Consider the following 24,409-nt stretch of genomic DNA (forward strand, 5'->3'; position numbering starts at 1 on the left):
ATAGAGTTTCTAAAGGCAAATATACATTTTCCGTTAAATCGGAAACTTGCGATTAGTTAAACATTTCGATGAGAGTTAGCGTTAATATATAATGACGTTAAATTAATACGGCCGGTTATATAAATATCTTGCGCAAAAATTATCGATACGGCCGTACTCTCGCGTAATTCAAACTCCTATATGTGATTCAATTTGTAATGCGAAAAGTTGACTCGATGACACGGATAGAAAGTTCTAAACTTGGCTCGATGATACTGATAAAAAAAGCATCCCGGCTACCTGACCTCCCCTAGAAGTAATCCTATCGTGATACATCTTGGATATTTCTAATACAGATTCAATGATCGTCGATCAATCAACGCGAGCAACGAGGCGAGGGTTATTCTCATCCGTGAAAATCGGGTGACGATTTGCGAAGGGCATCTTTTTCATGCCCATGTTGATCAAGATCGATGAACTGTTTGATGTGACCGAGTTGACGATATCGCAATGATATATATTCGGCAGAATGCGATGTTTAAACGAGTGCACTATCTATGATATAATACACATCGCTTTGTAAATATATTATGAGAAGAAGCGAGTAAAATGCAAGTCTTTATGTAACATACCACTTGAGTTAGGTATCGCTTTACAAATCGATGATACGGTTTTAAGTTTAGCTTAAAAAAATTAATTTTATAAATTTTTTATATTTAAATTATAAAACAGTCTACACAATATTATATTTTATATATATAACAATATATTTATAAAAGAATATATAAGTAATTAATTATATATTATATATATATATATATTATATATAAAAAATAATATATAATAATTTATTATAAAAGATAGATATAAAGTATTACAGAATCTACAAAAATAGATTTAAAAAAAATCTTGATAATTAAGAAAAATCATTGGTAATTTTATTTATATAAACAATATTTAAAATAATTTTTGAAACGCATAGAGTGTGTTAGATGACGATTAAAATTGCACCAGCGTTCTTAATCACGCAGATTAACGGAAATCAGTTTAAACTCCGAGAAAGGCCATATTGAATAATCGAGTTATCGTATCAAATTAATGAGATTTTGCATCAATCAAAGATTTAAGTGTGGCGTTTTCCGGATTACTATGTTGCTTCGGCATAAATCAGCGTCGTATGCGCATTCGGATGACCGTTCGATTGTCAGCGCCGGGCGCGCTTGAAATATATAAGTCCGGGAGCTCTTCGCAAATAGCATCGCAAATTTGTGCGTATCATTTTAGGCATTTCGGCGGCAGGTGCCACGCGCATTCTTCTCGTACACCCTGTAAAAGTCGACACCTGTCTACGACGCTGGGCGAATAAAATCGGCAGCCGTCTCTAATCATCGCATGAAATAAAAAACGCGAGTCAATCGACGCATATGTATTTCCTAGCTCGAATTTGCTCTGAATTTGCTCTATGTCATTATGGACGATTCGATTCTTATTGTAGAAGCAGCGATTGCGTTTATATTTCAATGCCCATAATTTAATTATTTAATTTATTTATTTACATTAATTCAAATTATTATATCAGGGAAAAGTATATATATTTATTATATATTACAATATTTTATCGCAGTTTCTAAAAAAATTTAAAATAATTATTTTCACAATTTTACGAACAAAGATTCTATCGTAAATTTCAGAATTACTTATTGTAGGATTTTGATTTCTCTTGCATAATATCTTTATATTTCGATAAATAAAACGAAGCACATTCCCTTATTGAATTTCGCTATACTAAAAATAATTTCTCGTTAGATTGGCGGCGCAAAATACGCATACGCGTACTTTGATGAGCGTGCATCCTTTGGCTTACAATTAATTCTCGTAACGCGGTATGCACACCCGTGAAGAGGGAATAAATAAAAAATTGTAAATAATAACGAGGCTCGTTTGTTACGCGGAATATGGCGTATGGAATTTGTATAGCGATACGAAAGATCATGGGGATTGTTAAATAAATTCTATCCCTAGAAAGGAGATATCCGCATTATATTATTCTTGATGTACGAGAAAATTCAGGAGATTTAAACATTGAAATGGAAAATCCCTTAAAGCAAAAGCATAACAATGTTCTTTTTTTCATCATTTCTCTGTAATAAATATTCGCTCTCGTCTCTTACGAAATGCACACGTTCCACTTAGTATGTTAGGAAAAAATTACGACATCGTACTACATTTACAAACGTGTTACTTATCCAAAAACTGTCTGTGACAAACGTACTTGTGTTATCCCCGTTGAATGCGGCGCGGCGTCAAACGCACCGATTCGGAATCTCAGTTCGAGAAATATTTAACGTTTCGAGGAGACCCTCGAGTGGCCGGATCGAGTAGCCACTTGTGTCATAGTCGTCGGGAATAGAGTAGTAGAGTATCGCGAAGACGTCATCGCAACCATTAGAAGGTCCTGATCTCGTTGACTCGTCGACCGTTCGCTAACGGCCACTGTCCCTCTCGGAGGGACCTGGTTCGAGGGTACCCACAGCCGCTTCTCTCCGTCACCGCGTGAGAATTTTACGAAACAAACAGCCGTCTCTCTGTGCTCCGACGTTGTTCCTCCTTCTCTGCGCGACGTCGTTTTTGTTACGCGCGCGCTTACTCCATATACATCTCTCTCGTGAATAAGACGCAGCATCGTCTAGTGCCAAGTGCTTCCTCCTGGACAGGAAGGATCCTCTCGAGACGACCTCGCGTATCTTGGATCCGCTAAGCAGATATGTCGTACAATTTTTGACAAGGAGCTGTCCGAGCGTTTGTCACTTAACGAGGAGAATTAGATACTCTCAATTTTTTTTTTTTTTTTTTTATAAAAATTTTTTAGATACACGCGATAATTCTTATTCCTTGAATGCACAAGTTTTATTCGTCACATAAATAAATTAAATAATTTTGAAATTTACATAAAGTTTTAATATGCAAAAAGTATCGGAGGGGGGGGGGGAGAGATTATAGAGAATTAACTTTTTTATTATATAAAATTGTCTGAGGACAATGCAGATTTCTCTTTTATTCCGAGTGCTATATCGATGACACAAGCGTCATATTGCTCTTAAAAAGTGTCTACTCGATAACAGATTTCATTATTAAGGAAACAATGTTCTCGTAGATATTATCGTACGATGCGATCTCGTGTAACATTACGCCAAGAAATTTCGAGAATCAACTTCTTCCATCTCGTCTGCTCATACGCGAGAGTGAGATTTCCATAGACTATCCCTCGTGCTCGTCGCAATTTTACTTCCTCTCTGTTACCCTCCGGTGGCTGCACATCCTCCCCCGTCTGGATGCAGAGAATGCATCCGACGAGCGGACAGGCGAGCAAGGGGGAAAGGGAAAGAGGGGGGAAGGGGCGCGTAGACGGATAAAGGCAACTCGCGAAGCGAGGGGGTTGGAACGAGGCAAACGGGCGATGGCGGGGAGTGAGGTGGGGGCGAGAGAGGGAAGGGAGGTTTAGCGTCTCCGCTATTCCTCCCCCATCGAGCAGGTCGCGCGCTGAGTGCGCTGGTAAAACAGCCCCTTAAAACGGTTTTACTGCCGCGCACGGGGCGCAACGACGTCTAGACGCTAGGACCGTAAAGTTTGACCTACTCACCCCCGACCGGCTCACCCCGCTTTCGCCTCCTTTACCTTCTTCGCCGTCTTTCACCGTCTCCCCGTCTCCTCCTCTCTCGTCGCGCTTCCTATCGCTCTCGCTCCGTGAAGCTCGAGAGACACCAGCCGGCGTTCCCTTAACTCATGTACCATGGACCTTGAGAAGTAGGCCAAAGGGTTATACTCGGCGGTTCTCGTAAAAGAGACTTCTGATCTTATAGGGGTGCTCGACCCTTTTTCTTTCAATTTCTCGCGTCTAGAATAACCGTTCGCCGCGCCTCGCCGATTGATTCTTTGAAAAATTACAATTTTGATATAAATTCGTAACGCGTAGAATTGCATGCTTGATTTTTGTTTTTAATTTTTAATAAGAAATAATTATCGATAAAGCAAACGATTATAATATGACCGCTGAGAGTTTTTATTCGGGATACAAGAATCGCAAGTTACAATAATAAAAATCAATTAATCTTTGACCGACTAAAGCTAAAATAACAATTTGCATTTGCAGATTGCTAAACTTACGTGTTTTATTAAATTTTTTATTTTTTTTCTGATGAAATTTTCATATCGATTTAATCCAATGATTTACACAGCGAATAGTTCACGTTCCATTGAAAACATTTCTCAATGAAGCGACAGGGATTCTCGTAACCATTGAGACTCTGAGAAACGAAGGGTTGTCCTACTGTACCAATAGAAAGTCGTAATGCCGATTGACTTGTTTCATCCCTTCAGATTCGCTTTAGATGGCAATGTATCTTTATCGAAGAGAATTTTTATCGAGATCTTTCAGTTCAAAATATGCATATTTTTATGATAAAACGAAAATATACTTTGAGATACTGTTTTATATTTTATCGCTAATAAATTAACGAGATATAATAGTAAATTATGTGAATTATATAAAAATAATGTTTAAAAATTAATTAAATGAATTAATTATAATATATAATATATACTACTAAATAAATAAAGTAGAATGCTTCCTAGTAAAATATTGTTAGATATATTATTGTAATTATATCAAAATTAATATTTGTAAAATTTCTTGGAAAAGAAAGAAATGAAATATTTTGTTTTTTGTAATACAATGTGCTTCATGCATTACCCTTTTTTGTCCCCTTTCGCGACTTTAATCCACTTGAATACATGACGAAACTGGGGCAAAGGGTTACCATGAATAGGGGTTACCGTAGAGAGGAAAAGGAGAGAGGAGAGAGAAAGAGAGAGGGAGGGAGAGATCGACCCTTCAGGAATTTCATTTCGACGCGTCTTCACCTACGCGACTCGTTTCTCAACGTATTTTCATTCAAGATGCTATCAGACCCCCGTAGCCGTAGTCAAGAACGATCGGTCGAAAAGCGATTGACTATATTTTGAGAAGTGGAATTTCATTCTATCCCGGAATTCTCTCACGAATGCATTTTTTAGCGTCACCGTATCGAAACCGGGTATTTTGGTTACCGCAACAAATTCCGCGAGACATATTTTTATCGGTGAATTTTATCGGTAACAAACATGCACACGTTGACAAATACTCTTGCCTCGTCCAGATATCGATATATTTTCTCGTAATAAAATTCGATTAAATGCTACATTCTACATATATAACGCATAAGCGTAATCTGTCATACTATTGCATTAAATTATTCATATTTTATTGCAAATTATTACACGAACATGGGAGTTACTTCATTATGTGTTCCCTTCAGGCAATTTTTTTTTTAGAATATCAGGTTAGCGTTAAATACAGATGCAGCACTTTTTTGAAATAACGCTTAAAGAGTACAACGCAATGTCGACATCCGCGAGCGTTTCTTCCGCCCTTGAGTTTATGCAAACCGAAAAACTCGGTCAAACGAAAAGTTGGACCTAAAGGGAATCACGTGGTTCTTTTGAAAACCGCCAAGTACTGACCACGGTTCGCAGAATTTCCGAGAGTGTTCAAGTATTCCGGGACCTTTTAGCGTTAATTGCAAGTTTTTCTTTTTATGATTGTCCACAAACGGAAATTGCGTCGTTATTTCAGACGAGAGAAGCTTTTTTTGACGATCATTTAAAAAGAATCGTCGTACAATATACGCAGTTATTTTTTCATAAACTTGTTTCCCCAATTAATAATAATTTATTCATATAGAATAACGAATAACTGATCTGCGAATAACAAATATTTGTCTCGCAAATGACGCGCACGCGATCGAATAATATTAGGTAAAATAAAAATGCCGTTAAAATCGCGATTGACCATTATCGCGAATTGCAGACGAGCATAAATTCTCCAGTAATGCTGGAAGAAGGGCAACTTTCCGCCGTTACGGGTCGCTTGCGTAAAACGCATCGATCCATCGCTACACATCGCGCCGAAACGATTCTTCCAGTGTGGAAATATCCCTCGACGGGTTTCGCCCTCTGCGTTTTTACCGCGCGGAAAAGTGCAACGCACGCCTTTGCCCCGCGTATCCGGAGGAGCTTCCACCGCCTTCTCTCCTCGCCCTTGGAATACGACTGGGGTCGGTTAGCGTCGAAAAAAGGAGAATCGCAAGGTTCTTTCAAATAATTTTCCTCGCGCGCTCGCCGGCCCTTCTTCGCCAAACGAGCTTTCTACACGGCTACCGTAGAAGCTTTTTGCGGCGAACGTGAGAATTTTTTTCGGTGCTCCATTCGCGAGAAGTGACGTCGAAATGATTCTCAGTTAAAAGTAAGAGAGCCAATCGAATATTCACATCTGTCATTTCTGATGATGTCTCGACGAAATAAATCTTAAATTTTATATTGATATTTATTAAGAAACGTATATGTACATAAAATATCATTAATCTTATTTTCCATGATGTATTCATCCATTTAAGAACTTTCTCGATTATTCTTTTTGGGGGTTTTTTTTCTTCTTTTTTTTTCTTTTAGCGAATTGGCTATACGTGCCTTCGATATGAAAACATGATTCGAGTTTTTGCATTGTCATCATTGGCTTATGCAAATTTCTTTTTTACCGTTTATTTAATGTGCATGTGTGTAGACTTCACATTAATTTTTTTATTACGATCAATATAACTTCGAAGTAGAAACAATGTGTAATTTTGTGACTTAGAAACAAAATATGAAAAGAGCTTGCTCTTCCTTAACATTTACATCATCTGCATATATGTGAAATGTTCTTCTTTTTAATCCAATATAAATGGCACACGCACATGCTTCTTCAGAATATGGTGTGAAAAATAAATATATATTCGATAGCGTTGACTAAAATTAACAGTCATCATTTTGAATTTTGAATGTAGAAAAGAGTTATCAATGACCTTAATTAACATTACGATAATGTCGCGCTTTGCATTTGAAATGTAACTCTATCGTTTGTATAAGCCTATGTATATGTAAAACGAGGAGCGAGCGCGTAAATTCCAATGACTATGCTCTCTCCATATGCGCATGGAACGTTCTGGCTAAGCCGGTCACCACGTGTTGCCCTCGAATCGCACCAGATCGGGAGGAGAAACATATATGTACTTTAATGAGAACTATGTATAGGAAAAAATAAGCTGGTAGGGTTAAGGACCGCGAGTTTAAAATCATTTGCGAGGTACAAGACTGTCGGCACGAAGAAAGAAAAATTGTTTCCTTCCCTGTGAACGCGATTTTATCAAGACTGGAAATTTTTGATACGAATATCTCTATAAGCTGTTTGACAAAAAAGTGTAGTTTATAACTTCAGATTTTTTTTTTTTTTTTTTATTTATATAATTATATGTATAAATTGCGAAGCAATTTTTCTGCTATCTATAATGTTTGAGTTTATATTTAGCTATTAGTTTTCGTTTTTCTTTCAATGCATGACGTATAACGTTTTAAGCAATAAAATCTGGGAAAAAACGCAGAACAGCGTAATAAGACGAAGATAAAAGTAACGGTAAGTGACGGATAAATGTCGAAGCGACGAGAGAGACACATGTATTTGCCGCTGCGGCAGCATTCGACGGCAGAAGTTGAAAGGGGGTAGGAAGTGGGATGAAGATGGAGATGTAGGAGATTGGAGGTCGTAGGTAGGTAGACAGACAGACGTATAGGTTTATGGGTTTCCGCGACCAGGCCGCGGCCATTCCGCGCGTCTGGAGCTCGGCTACTTTTCCCACCACCCCTCGTCTATTTCTCCCCCTTCCCCGCCCCCTCTATCAGGAACCCCTGTCGCAGCGGAATCGACGGGGGTGGTTGTAAAAATTTTACTGCGAATTGTCTGCAGACCCGACCCGCCGCTCGACGTTACGACCGGGAAAAATAGGAAATCCCCGGGAAACCGACGGAAAAACTCGTCTGGGTCAGATCTCTTCTCCCCGCCTGTGTTTTGTACCCGTTCCCGCGTCCCCGCGCATCATTTGGGTCACCAATCTTATCAACCAACGATAATATTGTGGCTAGCTTCATTCGTCTCGAAGGATTTCGGAGCACGTTTTAAAATTTTATTAACTCCGAAAGTGTCAAGAATGTCATGTCCGTTCATCTAAGCATCTCTCAGCCGAATTAATATTCTGATGCTATTAAGATGACTGAGATAAAAATATAGCATTTGTAGATTGATAAAATACGAATAAAGTTTGGGAATAATATATCATTTATTCCTTGAATAATATCAATTATATATTATATCATTAATTCTTTTATATCAAAAGTAATGACGCGCTATATCAATCTTTTTAGTTTTTAATATGATATATATCCTCAATATTTATCCTTTCCCCATCAAAATTTCAAAAAATATATATAGTAAATTAAAAAAAAAAAAAAAAAATATTGCATCTTATGCATTTGATTTCACCGTAATACGCATATTTTCCAGTAATTTTAATATTTTAGAAGTTATCAATAATTGTTCGATCGGCTTGATTTTCACGCGATTAGAAAAGAGGTCAAAGGGCGATAGCAGTGACGAAAAAATTCCAGACGCGATCGGTTATCAAAACCAGAGTATCCTGGCAACTTGCTAGGCGACCGAGGAGAAAGACGACGCGTGAAGAGTGAGAAGAGCGAGTAAAGCCACCAATCTGGAGCCAACTGTTGAATTTTATCACTCTCGGTATCCCTTCCCCTCTTTTACTCTCTCAACGCTCGTATGCCTGAGGTAGGCCGGCGGTGAGGTACGAGGGAAGGGCAGGAGGGAAACGAGAGTCATGGACCACATGTGCCCCGTTGGCCACCCTCGCGCTTCTCTTGGGCCTAAAAGACAAAAAAGCCACGAAAGCGATATGGCTCTACTGACACTCTGTGGGAAGACATGTGTGTCTTGCATATTCCTAAATGAATAGTGGCGTCGGAGGGTCTTTAACCGAAGATAAGTCGGGGGGGAAGATACTTTACTTATACGATGAAGAATATATTCAGCTGAAATTCCTTATTAATGAAATTTTCTCACACTTTTTTTACCTCGAAAGGGAAAAATAGTGGAAGGTGTATAATATTTTTACGATTGATTAGAAGTAAATGACAATTTTACAGTTATATAAGATGTCCCAAAAATGTTGTATTTAGAATCGTAAATTTTCTTATTTTTAACCATTAGATAATTAAATTATTAAACGACTAAGTAATTAGATAATTAACTAGAAAATTAAATTTTTATCTAGGAAGTTATACTTTATCATGAAAATCGTTTTTAATCAAGTCTGTGTCATCTATTCGTTCTCGTAAATTCTCGTTTATTTTAATATCTAATATTAATATCTAATATCTATCCCTTGATTTCAAATCAATATCTATCCTAATTTCTAATATTGAATAATTCGCCCCAATTTAATTTTTATTTAAATATCCGTCTAAATGAATCCACATTTACTATAGAATACATTTCTATTATTGAGACTTTTAAGAAGATTTTCTATGTATCGGCGCAAAAATCCTATTAAGGATCTATTAAAACCTTATTAAAAACATACTTTGGTTAAAAATGTTTCCCGAATGCTTCTTTTGATATATGTATATATATTTGATTGATATATTATATTTTTCACGCATAATTTCTATAATTTTTATTTTTGATAAATATTACTTAAATTCTTCGTTTTTTTTTGTTTTTTTTTTAGGTTTTTATCAAGATATCGAAATTTAATCCATTCGTTACATGTATCCATCGCGCGCGCGCGGGATTAAATATTCGCTTTCTTTGAGACGTGAAACTAGTAAGACTTATCGACCTCTTCGTTTATTCGTACCTCGTAATTTTAAAGATTGCTACTATTGATACACGAGGGATAGCTGTTCAATGATCCTTACTCTCTCTCTTTCTCCCTTTCTCTCCCTCCTCAGGGCCACGTGTGCCACGTGTGCCGCGTAACCCTTGAACGGTCGAGTTTTACCAGCTGTCAGCGTCCTATCGGACCAAATAACCGTCGACCGTTCATCGACGAGACGATCTCCAGTCCCGCTCTATCAGAGTGGAAATCCGAGCTTCTGGTCGGGTTACCGCGGAACGACGGGCTCTCGTTCCTTCACCTCCGAAGCGTGATGCATCTCGAAAGATTCTCCGTGTCCGGCGTCCGTTGGGACTCACTGGGTCATAAGCCCTCCCAAGTCGATCGTGTCGTCGAACTCTATAAGCGACAGGTCCCTACATTGCAGAATGTTCGAAGAGCCGATCTTAACACGAAACTGAATTTCTCTTCCTCTCTCTCTCTTTCTCTCTCTCTCTCTTTCATTTCTCATATATAATATTATTAAAAATACACAAGTAATTTGTTTTTATTGAAGAGGATCCAATCGAGGATCAAACTGTTTAATATTAAAAATTTCTTGAAATTTGTTTATTATTTATTCTAGTCTCAAGAGCGCAATTTGTTTTTTAAATCTTTTTGTATCATTTTTTATAATATTATTATCAATATATATATATATATATATATATATATATATATATATATATATATATATATATATATAGATACTGAAAGTATCTCCATTTATTGCAACTCGTTAAACTCGTTAAACATCGGGACACAATTTAAACCGTAAATAGTAAAACTCGCGCGATCATAATTTGTAGAAATGATACGCGGTAAATGTACTCGGTCGTACATATATATATAGTTGCTTACGAGAAACTTGGAGTCCAACTTTTTATAGGTCGTGCATTCCTGAATAGGTAATTTTTATTCTTTCTCAGTCATTTGCCACGAGTTCTTACGAAGATATCGTATTAATTTAATTATATACATGAATTATAATTATATTATTATATTAATGACAATGAGACGAATGTAAAAAGAAACAAAACTCTAATAAAAATCTGTTAAGTGATCGATGACATTATTATACTTGAAAAAGCTAAGATTTATCCTCAATCGCTTAAATATTTATTATTTGGTCGGAATATGCATAAAAATGGAATATTCATAATTTAAATAACTGTTATATCTCCTTCGGAGCGGAAGATATTGGATCGATAAGCATTTCCATTCCTTCTCTCTCACTATACAACTATAAAGCAAGAAGCTGACTATATTGTAGTTTCTAACAACATAACAAGGTACTATAATTTGCATTCAACACACTGTGAGATAAACGAGGCTATCTTATCTGCATAATAGGAGGCGAGAATTGTGGCTACCGATTGCTGTTACCGTCACGGAATCGGTGATAAATCTCAACTTATACTAATTAAATCGTTGCGAAATACAGGCTGGAACATTGCAATTGCCTCTCTTATTACGAATGGATAAATGGACGTAGTCCGTGAATAGCGAAAGCTTATATCCAACATCGTCCCTGTTGTCGCGGTGCAACGCATCTCACGACCACGTGCTTTTTAGTAAACAAACCACGCCATCGAATGATGGATCCTCGGTGCTTCGCGCGTCGAACATTACAATCGTGCGTAACTGCTTTAAAGAATAAGATGTCTAAAAGAGATATAAAAATGATTTTTTTTCCCCCCGAGACCCTTTACGGAGTCTACTCTTGTCGGTCGTCGCGACGCGATGTCGCGCGCGCGAGCGGATAAAGAAAAAGAGTGACGTCATGCCAGGCTAGTTCGTTGGGCTAGGTCGTGGCACTCCTTGCATCCCACCTTCTCCATCTCACCCTCCTTCTCTACCATCGACTTCTCTACTCATCCTCCTCCTACGAACGACGCACGGCCCCTCGCCCTCGTCTGTCCGCTCCGCTCCGCTTCGCTCCGCACCGCACCGCACCGCACCGCACCGCACCGCGCCGCGCCGAAAAAAGCAAGGCTCGCAAAAGGACGCCCGGCGTCGTGGCGCTCTTTGGCTGATCAATACCCGCCGCCTCGTACGCGGACGGACGGTCACGCATGTGCACGGTGTGGGCCTCTCTCTTTCTCCTTCTTTCCCTTTCCGTTTCGGTACCGGCTTTCCCCATCCCATTCTCTCCTCGCCTTCCCTCGTTTGCCGTTCCTCTCTTTATTCATCTGTCCTTTTCTTATCATCTCTTAACCTCATCCTTTTTCTTTTTCCCCCGCGTCGCTTTGCCCGTTCTTTCCGACTCACTGTCCTCGTCCGTCTTTCTCTCGCACGCCGCATCCCTCTTGTTATCTCTTCGTCTTTCGTGCGCTCTTGATTTTTCTCCCCCTTCTCTTTCACCGTCCCTCGATTTTTCCTCTCCTTTACGCCCGTCCACTATCCTTCTTTTGTTCGCCCACCTCTACCAGCTCTTCTCTTGCATCTCCCTCCGCCCTCGCCCGCTCCGTCCTTCTTCCTCCCCTCTCTTTACATACCCCCGCGCCGCCTCCGTAGAGACGGCCCGATTTTTTCCTCCCGTTTCCTCGGCTCCGACATTTTTTTTACACCTTTTTTCTCCCCCCTCCAATGGCTGCCCATGCGCCGCTCCCCCGCCATCGGAATACCGCCTCGAGCATCCATTCCATCTCCCTCTCCCTCATGTCTCACATACGCACATGATCTCTTTCTTTCTCGCCTCGCGTCTATCCTCCGCCCTTTTTCTCTTCTCGTTCGCTCACACCTCTCACACTCGTCCCACCACCCTTTCATTTCTCCCTGCCTTTCACCCCCGCCTCCTTACCCGGCTCTTCTATCCGTTTGATTTTTTTTTCGCGACTACCCGACCACCTACCGACGCCGCGCGTCGGCGTCCTTTTTCTATCGGGACGCTCTTCTCGACCATCGGCTCGACCACGTACTCACATACACACGCTCGCGTACGCTCAACGGCAAGCGCGAGAGGGAGAGACGGAGAGATAAAGAAGGGCGTAAAGGGAACTCTGGATACGGGAGGAAGAGGAAGGCCGAGGGATGCATGAGAAGAGCGGCGGTGGGTGAACGGGCGTGGGTGGAATGGGGAGGGCGCGATGGTGAAACTGGCTGCAGTGCCTGGATGCGAGCTAAAATGTATTTTCTTTTTTTTTTCTTCTTTCTCTATATCTTCCCTTCGAACGAGCCGTGGTAGGTTGGATTACCAATCCGGAGCTGCCTCCGGCACGTTCTTCTCTGTCGAGCACGTAGGGCGCAAACCTGGACGTAAGGGCTCGACGAGCAGTTCTGGTGTAAACGTATCGTTGATACCGATATGGAAATTATCCAGCTGAATTTTAACCGCGCTACACGCACCCACACACGTACAGCCGCTAGATTCAATTTGGATTGATCACGTGTACGTCTACTGCTTTTCATATTTCCAATGCCATATGTACAACCACATTTTTGTGCATGACAAGATATGTAATTGAATTATTTTTAAGTAAAAATTATATTTTATATATATTTTTACTTTACTTCCTCTCGGAAAGAAATACGTCTTAGTATTTGTCTTTGAATTCAAGAGTGCGCGTGTATAATATAATAGTAGTGTATAATATAATATCTACTATATTTTTTTGTCATTATGTAATTTTCAATATAATTATAATCTACATCTTTTTCCTATTTATCTTCCTTTCGCGCTGATAAATCACTTTAAAATAATATACGTACGGAACAAAAATATGAGACAAGAAAAATCGATAAATAATTACATTTTTTTCTCATTATGTATATATATTATAATGTATATTATTGATTGTTAGTGATTTTTGAAAAAAAGAGCGATTCCAGCAAATTTTTAAATCAAATTTCAATATTTCGTGATTTGTTGAACAAATAAATTATAAAGTTATAAAACAGAGTCATTAAATATCGAGAATATTGCTCCGTATTATTCATTATCTAGGTTTGATTCTGATTTTAAATATAAAGCCACGCAATTCTGTCATTATATGACATGTGGTAACATACGGTTGGATTAAGAGATGAGATTTTCTCCCCATATCTCAACCTCTACCATTTCTCCCACTTAATCGCTAACAAAGTCGATTGCTCTCGAATACGTCTTCCACCTACTTCGAGTTCTTTGGTTTCCCGTCTTTAAAATAGACACTGATCGTCCCACGGACTTTCTCTGTAGGTCGGGAAAGCTCCGCGTGTTCGTAGCGTCTCTCTTGTCGTTCCACGTCACGAACTTCGGGGGTGCGAAGATTTTGCTCGAGCATCGTCGACGGTTCATTATCCACCCTTGGTCCAGAGACACCCGTATCTTCGTCCTATCCACTTACGAGATTCCGACAGAATCGGATCGTTTGACGAGCCACCTGTAGCGCGAAGGGCTACTACTAGCCCTTCTTTAAGATGGGCACGATCTTTGTCCCCTTCTCGGGCAAGATCCAGTTCATATCGTCTTCTCTGTATCCAGTATTCAGCTCGATTATATTACGATCGTAAAAATGTCCTGATAGCTTTTTTAATGTTACGCGAATTTTTGTTAATATCGAATATTTTGAGAGAGATATTTTTCATACTAAATATTTTATTATTAGATATACAAATATATTTAAATATTGTATACTTAATAACGATAAATATACGGTAGAAATATACAAAGTACATCGCGTGAGAAACGTGTTGATTTAACGTCGTTAATATCAGATTCTCTATTCGTATACGTCAACAAATGATAGGATATCTACAGAATAATATCTTTTCGTTCATTTATCAATTTCTTGGATACACGGGCTCTGTATTTTTTACAGACGTACATTTTTAAAGAGCTTTTTCAATATACATATATCACTGAATATTTTTATATAAAGAAAAATTGATGTATTTTGTATATACAGATGGATGTTATTTCTATTATAATTCTCAAGAAGATACGTACAATATTTTACATTTTAGAAACTCGCATGGAAAACTCGGATAGAAACTCGGAAGAAAGTAGTTGGAACTTTCGGTTTACGAGGCTCAGTCCGTTCCGAATTCTCGGGGAAGCGTACGCGACCTGGCGCGAGCTCTATCGAGGTGCGGAAGGTCATGCCGGGGGATGGATGTGGTTTAGAGGGTCGTGGGAAGGGAAATTGGGTCATCCTTCGATGGTTCTTCTGTGGTCGTTCTATGCGTGCCATTGAACCATCAAGGTGCCCGATTAATCCCGCGGAAGTACGCTTCTGAATCTCCAAAGGAAGTTTCCGAATGTTAATTAGCGGAATGTATGAGTTATTTGTAGTGAAGAAAATAGAAGCATATATGTATATATGTATACCATTTTGAAGAATTTGTGTTTCTGGATATTTGATACCGGTATTAAATGTATATCGCACGTCAAGAAAAAAATCTCGAATAAATTAAAAAATTTTTTAAATCAAGAAAATATATATATTTTAATATATTTGTATCTTTAATAACTTATTTTATTTTATTAATGGTTTATTTCGAAAGCAATAAACAAGAAAATATTTTTAAAATGTTACAATTATAATTCCTCTTTCTATTACGAAACAAAGATCTCCTTTGCCATTCTATAAATTTTAAATTAATTTTAAAAACGACGTTGAAAAAGTTTAGCTACATTGAAGTTATCGAAGACGTACTTCGAAAACTAATAGTGACACTCCCTTTTATGTTGCAGCAATGCGCCCCGCACGACAAGGAGAGCGACTATTGGGGTGGCAGTCGAGGCGCGAAACAAGGTTACGAGGTGAGACAACCCGCTTGAAAATATTTTAGTAATCTATTTTATATATAACCGTCGTGCTAATTCTACTTGGTGAAGCGCAGCACTTTCTGTTGCAGGCGAAAATGAACGCGGACCACGGTCAGTTGCAGAAAGGTGAGTTTCAAGAGCTTGTTATGATCTTAATACATTCCCTGGTATATTTTTACGTAGTCTGTGATTTGACGTCTTTGCTTTATTTTTAAACCATAATCCATATCAAGACTTGACTACATATATAAATCTGACACGGAGAAAGAATAAAATAATATAATATTAATATTTATAAACTTAATTTTATAACTAAATATTTATATATATATATATACATACAACGAAACGTTATATTTTTTAATCAATTTTGCAAATTTTATTTTAATAAATTTATATATTGAAAACTTTTTATTGTTGAAATAGTTGCTATTAAATATTCGAAAAAATTATTAGGAAAAAATGTTTTGATCCAAGAAGAAAGAAAAGTGTTTTAAAAAAATTGACTAATTTGTCAATCATCGTGGACAGTTAAGTCATGCGAAGTCTCAACCGAGACCTCGCCGAGGTCTTGATGTCTGTTGGCAAAGTCGTCGCGACTTCGCGTCAGATGCAAACACTTCCTAAGATCTAAGCTGGTCTGAGAACCGGTTGTGACTGCATGCGTGACGTAAGATCACCGATTAGGAGCGAAAGAAAAAGTCGGCGAAAAAGAGTGGGGACACTGTACCGAGCAAAAAGAAAACACATACGAACGTGAATTTATCATCAAGCCGAGTAGTAGAATATGCATTCGTGAGCATTCTTCTTTTTATGTTTAGAACCTTATTTTTCTTTACTGACGTCCTCTAATATAGCTTCTCGATTCTTCCTCTTCTTTCTTGAAACTTGAATTTCAGGACTGTTTTTATTTAAATATAAGCTGCAGCTTGTATGAAAATAGACAGACAGATAACTGACGTCTTCTTTTATAATATATACAAGGATGCATTCGAAAATTCTATGCATCTTTATTGAGTAGTAACCACATATATAACTTTGAAGTGGACCTTACATAAAAATTATAAAAAAGATTAGAAATTCTTTCAACATTGATTTAAAACGCGAAGATGATGAAAATATTATAATTTGATTTTTATATCTTTGTAAAATTTTAAAAGAAATGCTTAAAAAATACAATCAATTTTAAAATATATAATAAAATATAAGAAAATATATATATATAAATCAAGATCGCACACGATATTTTATCTGTAAAAATTTATATCAAACTTTTTTTTACGTGACAAGAATCATTATCAAGCGTTTTTGATAACAATCTGAGCCAGATGAGCCAGTCCGTTTCTCGCTTTTTCCTCCTTCTTATTGGAAAGGTTTAAGCAATCGGTAATTTTGTTCGTAAAAGGAGAGGCACGCTTCAGTCTCTGTTTTTCACTGCCAATGGCACGCGAGCTGACTGGCCTAGGTTAGCCGTTTACGAGATAAGTCCACTATCCTTTCATTCTCGTCAGGATCGACGGACTCTCGTTAGTGATTCATGCCGTAGAGAAACGCAAACCTGTCAGGTAAAAAAAAGTTGCACAACTACCTGCAAACACGTCCCTTGATATCGCCCTTTAATTTGACGAATTTGTTTCCGCGACAAATATTATTTCAACATTATTTTTTCAACACTATTTGACACGTCATAATCCGTTCAGGATAGCTAGTCAGGCAACGTGAAAATTTTACTTTTATTACACGAAATACTTTTTTACTTATCGCTCTTTATTATGTACATCTTATTACGAAATTCTAAAACGAAATTAGTAATCGAAATAAACGAATAGTCTTTATTCTATTAATATTATTTTGACATTTGACGTGATTACTTTGACGTTTCTTTTAAATAGGTAACTGTATACTCTTAATTTTAAATTAAGCATATTAATTATTTATTTTATCTTTATTCTAATTCTTGCGGACTCGAATTTACATCGATTCAACGTTGCCCGCATGCACGATCATTATTACATTGCGTGTCTCTAAATCTAAATTTCTCTTTCATCGGCGGAGAATTTTTCGCGCATCGAGGCCCTAAAATTTGCCGCTAGCCGGGCAATTGCGCAAAGATCCTGGACTATTCGTTAATGCACAGATCGCATGACGTCGAAATTTCGGGCCCGGCGAAGAATCGAGAGAAGAATGTGTGGGACGACGGAGCCTCAAGGCCCATCCCCCTCCCCCCCCCCCCTCTTTACACGCTCGCCTCATTATCGTATTCACTCGTCAAATAATGCGAGTCGCTCGTTTGGAAATTCCTCGTCGGCAGCCTCCAGGAGATCTGTCGTGACTTCGAAGCAACGTAAATGGGGAACGTGTCGTAACGTACATGTATGATTCATTCGACCAGCGAATATGTATTTTGTGTCGAATTCGAAGAGTGGGGCCAAAACATGGCGAATATTTTCTCCTTATATGATAATCTTATTTGAAGATTCGCGATTTTTTTGTTGCTGAAAGTTTCATATCTTTATGATAAAAACAGCGTGAAAATCTTTGTCGATTTCTTGGAAATTGACTGATGATCTTCTGAATTTTTATTTAAAAAGTTATCATATTATTAAACTTCATTTATAATATTTATTTAATTCAATTTAAACTTCTTTTATCTAAAAAGAATCGAGAAATTAATAACTTATTAGAAACGCGGCTTTCAAGCTTTTTAGTTACACAAACGCGCATGTAAAACTTGGAACAAAAAAATAAATAAATAAATAAATAAAAGAAAAAAATTAATTAATTATTATTGAAGACTTAGAAGAGACTAAAATTGTGTCGTCGCGTATCTAGACATCTTTTCTTTCGTTCTTCGAAATGCAATGACACTTTAAGCTAATGACTCTAATGATCATCGAGTATCTCACATAATGATTAAATTGTAATACTTTTTTCACTCCCATTTTTAAATGACTCGCCCGACGTAACGATCGAAGAGAATACTTTAATGCAACACTTTCACTCACCTATGATTTCTTGATTATTCTTGAGACATATTTTAAGGGATAATTATTGAGACATATTTTAAGGGAATGAGACATCGGGTTAGTCGTTAATTTTAACGGGATCGTAAAAAGCGACTCTTGAACTTTCATCTTTTAATGGGTTAATGGAGTTTTTTATAATATCAACGAAGTGCCACTTTTGTAACAATTTTATCGACGACTTCATACGCGCCCTAGATCGTACGATCTCGTGTTACTTTGTAATATATAAATGAAATATTTCTCTGTGCGCGACGCGAACGAGAGCTATTCTTTTTTAATAATGAATGCTCTATCTGCTTTCCTCACAAGCTCTTATCTCTTTTCGTACGAGCAAATATACGAGGAAAGGGGGGGTACGTTTATGTTCGAAGGGATAGAATCGGCTCGTAAACAGTTCGATCCGGCGATTCCGCGTAAACAGACATGCACCGAGATCGGACCGCGTGCTCTGTCAAATGTGTGTATGTAGATGAGTGTGTGACGTCTCATGCCTCAAGTTTCCTCAAAGCAACATTATTTCACAATAATAATAATGTATTAGTCTTATATTAAAACATGATTTATGATTTTACTTCATTAATATCGAGAAATGACAGAGAAAAAAAAAGTTATTCTTATTAAAACAATATTGAAGGAAGTTGAATTAAGAGAAGTATTAATAATAATATAGAGTCGAAATATAATTGTCGTAAAGAATAGCGGTTACCATCCAAAGAGAAAGAATAATTTCGAAATGTTCCATGCATATAATGTACATAGTGAGATATCGAAGAAACTCGAAAAATTGTGATATTTTACGAATAAGCGGGGAGATTCAATTAGTCCCATTTTATTCCCGGTACGGAATCAAAGCACGTTGTGCAAATGCAGGACGTGGAACGTGTTGGAACGCGGCTAGAACTCGTTTACAACGTGCTCTCGACACGGATTACAACGTGTCGAAGAGTCCGAGGTCAATTAAAAATTGGAGTCTTCCGTCTCCGTGCAAGGGGAGCAGAAGAAAGAAGCGAACGGGGTGGCGCGGGAGGGCGAGAGAAAAAGGGTAAATCTACGAAACGGAACGAATTCCTAGAAAATGGTCATCTCGTCTAGTTGCCATATTTTACGGTTTTGTAAGGAGCAAAAAGTTTACTGCCAATCAGAATGGGTCCTTCCGGTGACTGTCAGACAACTTTCGCTTTGCAAGGCAACTTTATCCGATGTTCTACATTAGATCTTAGACAATGTCGATGATCTTGTAGACTACCTATTATATACTCAATATATTTTAAATTCAATAATTTGGAAATATTTTTAAAAATGTCAATTGATTTAATTCTACAGTTTATTGATAAAAAGCGAAAAAGATTATTCTTCGTAAAATTTAAAGATTATTTCTAAAAGTCTTTCATTTCAAATGAATTATAAATTCAAAGTTTCCTGACTTGACATTTTTCACTAAAAAAATCGCTAAAATCGGCATTAAGTATGCAAAGTAATGTGTCCACTTTCTCTCATGCTTGAGACATTCTATGTGTTTTTCGAAAAGCGATACGACTTTGATGCAGAATACCGTAGTCGCCGTCTAGCGATTGTCTAGTTTCCACGATCAAGTGCTTCACAGGTGTTTTTATAGTTTTTTCACTCTCGTTTTTCTTCCCCGCGTGTGCGGTTTCCCGGAGATTTTACCATGAGTAAAGTCTCCCTTCGTGTTCGCACATTTTACGGCGTCGTACCGCGATTTTATATACGCGGCGTCGTAACGTACCATCGATCAGCAACGAGTTGATTTGCGCTTTCATGGAAACGCCCTCGTTAAAACGATCTTACTACGTAGTTAGCATAGATTATAATATTATCGGGTATTATGTAATACTCGCGATTGTAATGCCAAATTGACACACACATTTAATATGTATAAACGGACAAACTAATGACGCTTCTTTAATGTCAATAATGAACGTCACGTAGAGGATATATACACGCGGCGATAAATAAACTTAACGATAGTGAAGGAAAGGTCGCTGTAAATTAAAATAAACGCACAAATTCTCTCGACGTCTATCGAAATAACGATGGCTCGCCGTATATCGCGAATGGCACGCGATTAGCACATGGATTTTACATCGCAACCGAAAATTAATCCAGCCACTCATCAGCCACCCCGTTATTATCAACGTCACGCGTAATTCGTATCGCGCTTTTAACCTCCGTCGCCGAAAATGTCCTGTGTCCTTTCGCACCGAGTAATCGATATTGTCATGCTCGTCAATAATTCCCGTTGCTGATTTATTTTTTATTATCCGTCCGCTTAGAACGCTATGTTCGACGTCAATGAAATCATCGTGTCTACATAACATGGAGAAAGAGAAGCGACGGACTCAATCCAATGTGCGGTATACGTTACGTAAAAGTGTTCCTCAATTTGTTCATAGAATGTAAATTAAAAACCGGCTGTGCAAAAACATTTTCTTCTTGAGTTACTAATACTTTCTCAAAGTTTGTGAACTTTATAACCCGCATGAAATTCAACGAGTGAATAAAACATTCGAGAAAGAATCTTGATCACAAGTGTAAAAAAAAAAAAAAAAAAAAAAAATTATGAGAGCTACATATATCATTGTTCTGATGATTGGATCCGAGTGATATTAAATTTTTTTACTTGCCATTAATTAATTTTTATGAGATGCAATAATGATTGATCGCTTTAAATGACGATAACGTGTACATCATTTACTCTCTGCAAAGGTGCAACTCAAAAACAAACAATTACAGATCGAACTTTAGAATTGTCCTGTCTGCTAGATGACACATATAATAGGACTGGTTTTAAGAATTGCGTCTGATGAGAAGTTGCATTCTGTTACTTTTTTTCAACCGGTTTATCGTATGTGTGATGAAATTATTCGAAAAATAACGTCCACATACATACGGAGTACAAGTTTCGCGATCTATCTGCTCCCGAAGACTTTAAGAATCGTTCTCCAGACCGGTTTGACATATACAAATATACGTATCACAATGGCAGTTTAATGTTGGCGGGCGGATTTATGAAGTATCGCGGTGACCTCGCTGCTCTCCAGAACTGCATCCGACTTCTATTTTGGCCGTCGCTCCGTCTCAGAATCTTTTAAGTCAAAATAATAGCTCTGTCTACGCGCGGCGACTCATCGACCAAAATGTACGTTGATTTTTTTGTGTTTTTTTTTTTGCACCGCGCGAGAGAACATTGATGTATTACTACGCAATAATTTTATTCCCGCCGAAATGTGTATGTTAAACATACATATGTATATAATGCAATATCATATTATATATTATATTTTAACATTTTTATTCGCGTACGCGAAATGATTTTTTCGGTCATAAAACAGTAAATTAAATTAAAGTAAAGTAGATTAAATTGTACAGATAAGCTTTGAACGATGCAGAAAGTTTTCGCTTATGTAGTTTGAAGAGAGAGAAAAAAATAACAATTAATTTATAACTCTTATAATATGTTATTAAAAATAAATATAATTTTATATGCCATCGGTGTAATTCTAACGCTAATCTTTTTTTTTTCATTAATTTAAGTTTTTTTTTTTTTACTATTTCTTTTTGCGGTCCGGAAGAGAAATGAAGTGGAAGAGTTTCGGTGAACTTTCGAAGAAAAGTCGTAAGTAGGACATATATCTCCTGTTGGAGACGAAAGGATTAAAGCGTGTATGTACGTTGAATCGAATACATTAGTGTACGAAACGTATTTATTATCGTTCCGCTCTACGTGCTATCGATGATATCTCGTAGCGGGATTGAGGTTTACAAAGAAGCAGAAAGAAACCGCGCTACGCAAACAAGAGATTCAATAATCCCGAATACAGTTAACCAGGTTGTAGAATGACTATATCTATGTATTTGAATGTGAAAAGATCTCTTCTCCATCATTTGTCGAACTTGTTCTATTACAAGAGAAGTGAATTGCTCTTGTAAAAATCTCTCTAAAAATTATCAATCTTTTTTTTTTCTCCTTACTATCCAGATCTGATAATAGATTATTGATAGTAGTCTTAAATTACCGAGATATGCAGTTCTTTATCGTGTTATAAAATTATTTCCTAAATTTGCTTTGTCATTCATACGTCTATGTAATATATTAATATACGCGTTTACTCGAGAGACTGATGATTTACATATATAATGTAAAGTAGATAATAGACTTAAGAGTGAAGATGCGAATGGTTTTTTTTTTTTTTTTTTATCAAAATACGCGCGTATCGTTCGTGATTATAGCGCGCGCGTATTTTCCAATTGCATCCGTTCGTTACTCCACTTTATATTATTTACATTCAACGCGCATCTTACATCTCCCTTCCTCCGTCTTATAATTTCATTCGTCGTTTCCTCTTGCCGTCCCTCCATCTCGCTTTTCCCTTTCTCTATGTATGCCTATTCGCTCGTTGGACGATCGGCCGAATGATCCTCGGTTGCAAGTCGATGGATCGACCGTCATTCGCAACCACTGACATTTCCAACAGTCATTTGCATAATTTACTACCGACCTCAACATTAGCGTCCACCTATATGAAGCCGCGTAATACTACAAATAGTTTTAAATACATTGTACAATATATACGATATGTAGATATAATGTAAATATGTAAATATAAATGCACATATAAAACGACATGTATTCGATACATACGACTTATACATCCACAAGCAATTCGTTTCGATCTATACGTGCGTGTCTTTTTTTTTCATTTCATCAAAATAAATATCCCTGTGACCCTGAATTTGACATACATGCTAACCCACGATAGTCAAAATCACGCGAGAAGAGACGCGAAAGAGAATTAAAAGAACGAGTAGATGCATAGTCTGCGGTGCAATATTGATGCAGAGAGCGGAGGCAGGATCCTTGATCCTATCGACTCTAGGTATGACGTCAGGATTGATCCGCGACTATCGCGCGAGCAATTGATGAATATACATGAAGGACTAGCCGAGACAAGTGCAGACCACGACACGACGTGGATGCACTTATGATCGTTGCAGCGAGACCCGAATGAGTCGTACGATAATAACACGTGAATTTAAACCATTCAAAAATTTGCATTTTTTTTATATAATCATTAATATTTCCTGGATATAATTTTTAATTTCATATTTTCAGAAATAAGAGAATGGAACACATTATTACAATATATAAAGGTATATGATATGAGAGAAAATTCTGATAAAAAATTATTTTATAACATTTTATTTATTCTCTCTAAATATAAACAAATGTAACTCGATATATGCAACTCTCTCTCTCTCTCTATATATATATATATTATATAATGTATATATGTATATATAACTCTATACATCTTACGTGTTAATATATTCTTTATTTTTTCCCCGTATGTGCTTATTAGTGTCGTAAAGCTTGTCTCAAAGAATTTAGATTAAAAATTTAACCAACGAATTCACTTTCGCGACACAGCCCGTAGTGTATATTATCACGTCAAAGATTTTTATTCCACTTTTTCCTTTACTGAACTGTCGGCACGCCGATTTGTCAAGGCTTGTTGAATTTCTGCGTCATACGAAGTATGACGCAACTGATAAACAATTAAATGTGTTACAATGGATATAATTGCTGCGCTCCCACGATTATTATTAACCGCGTTTCCCGCAAGCCGGGCAGGCCGAGTAAAAAAAGGACCGGACGGTCGATTTTTATAATTTCGACTCTTCGTAATATTTAAAAACGACATTTTATCAATTATTTGACTTTTTCTCTATATATAATCTTTTCTTTTCTCACAATAATCGTATAACTATTGTTA

The 24,409-nt window shown here is 37.3% G+C and overlaps 1 protein-coding gene across 1 annotated transcript in view; it reads left to right on the top strand.

Annotated features, from left to right (window-relative positions):
* LOC138935750 (zinc finger protein rotund) overlaps window positions 1–24,409 on the top strand; it is a 96,495-nt gene that overhangs the window by 13,792 nt on the left and 58,294 nt on the right. Inside the window, exons 3-4 of the mRNA XM_070300562.1 lie at window positions 15,514–15,582; window positions 15,663–15,714. Coding sequence (XP_070156663.1) covers window positions 15,514–15,582; window positions 15,663–15,714 — 121 coding nt within the window. The remainder of the gene's footprint in view (window positions 1–15,513; window positions 15,583–15,662; window positions 15,715–24,409) is intronic.

This window comes from Polyergus mexicanus, unplaced genomic scaffold (assembly GCF_030449975.1).
Source record: "Polyergus mexicanus isolate NDT 795.1 unplaced genomic scaffold, iyPolMexi1.0 SCAF_8, whole genome shotgun sequence".
Lineage (NCBI taxonomy): Eukaryota > Metazoa > Arthropoda > Insecta > Hymenoptera > Formicidae > Polyergus > Polyergus mexicanus.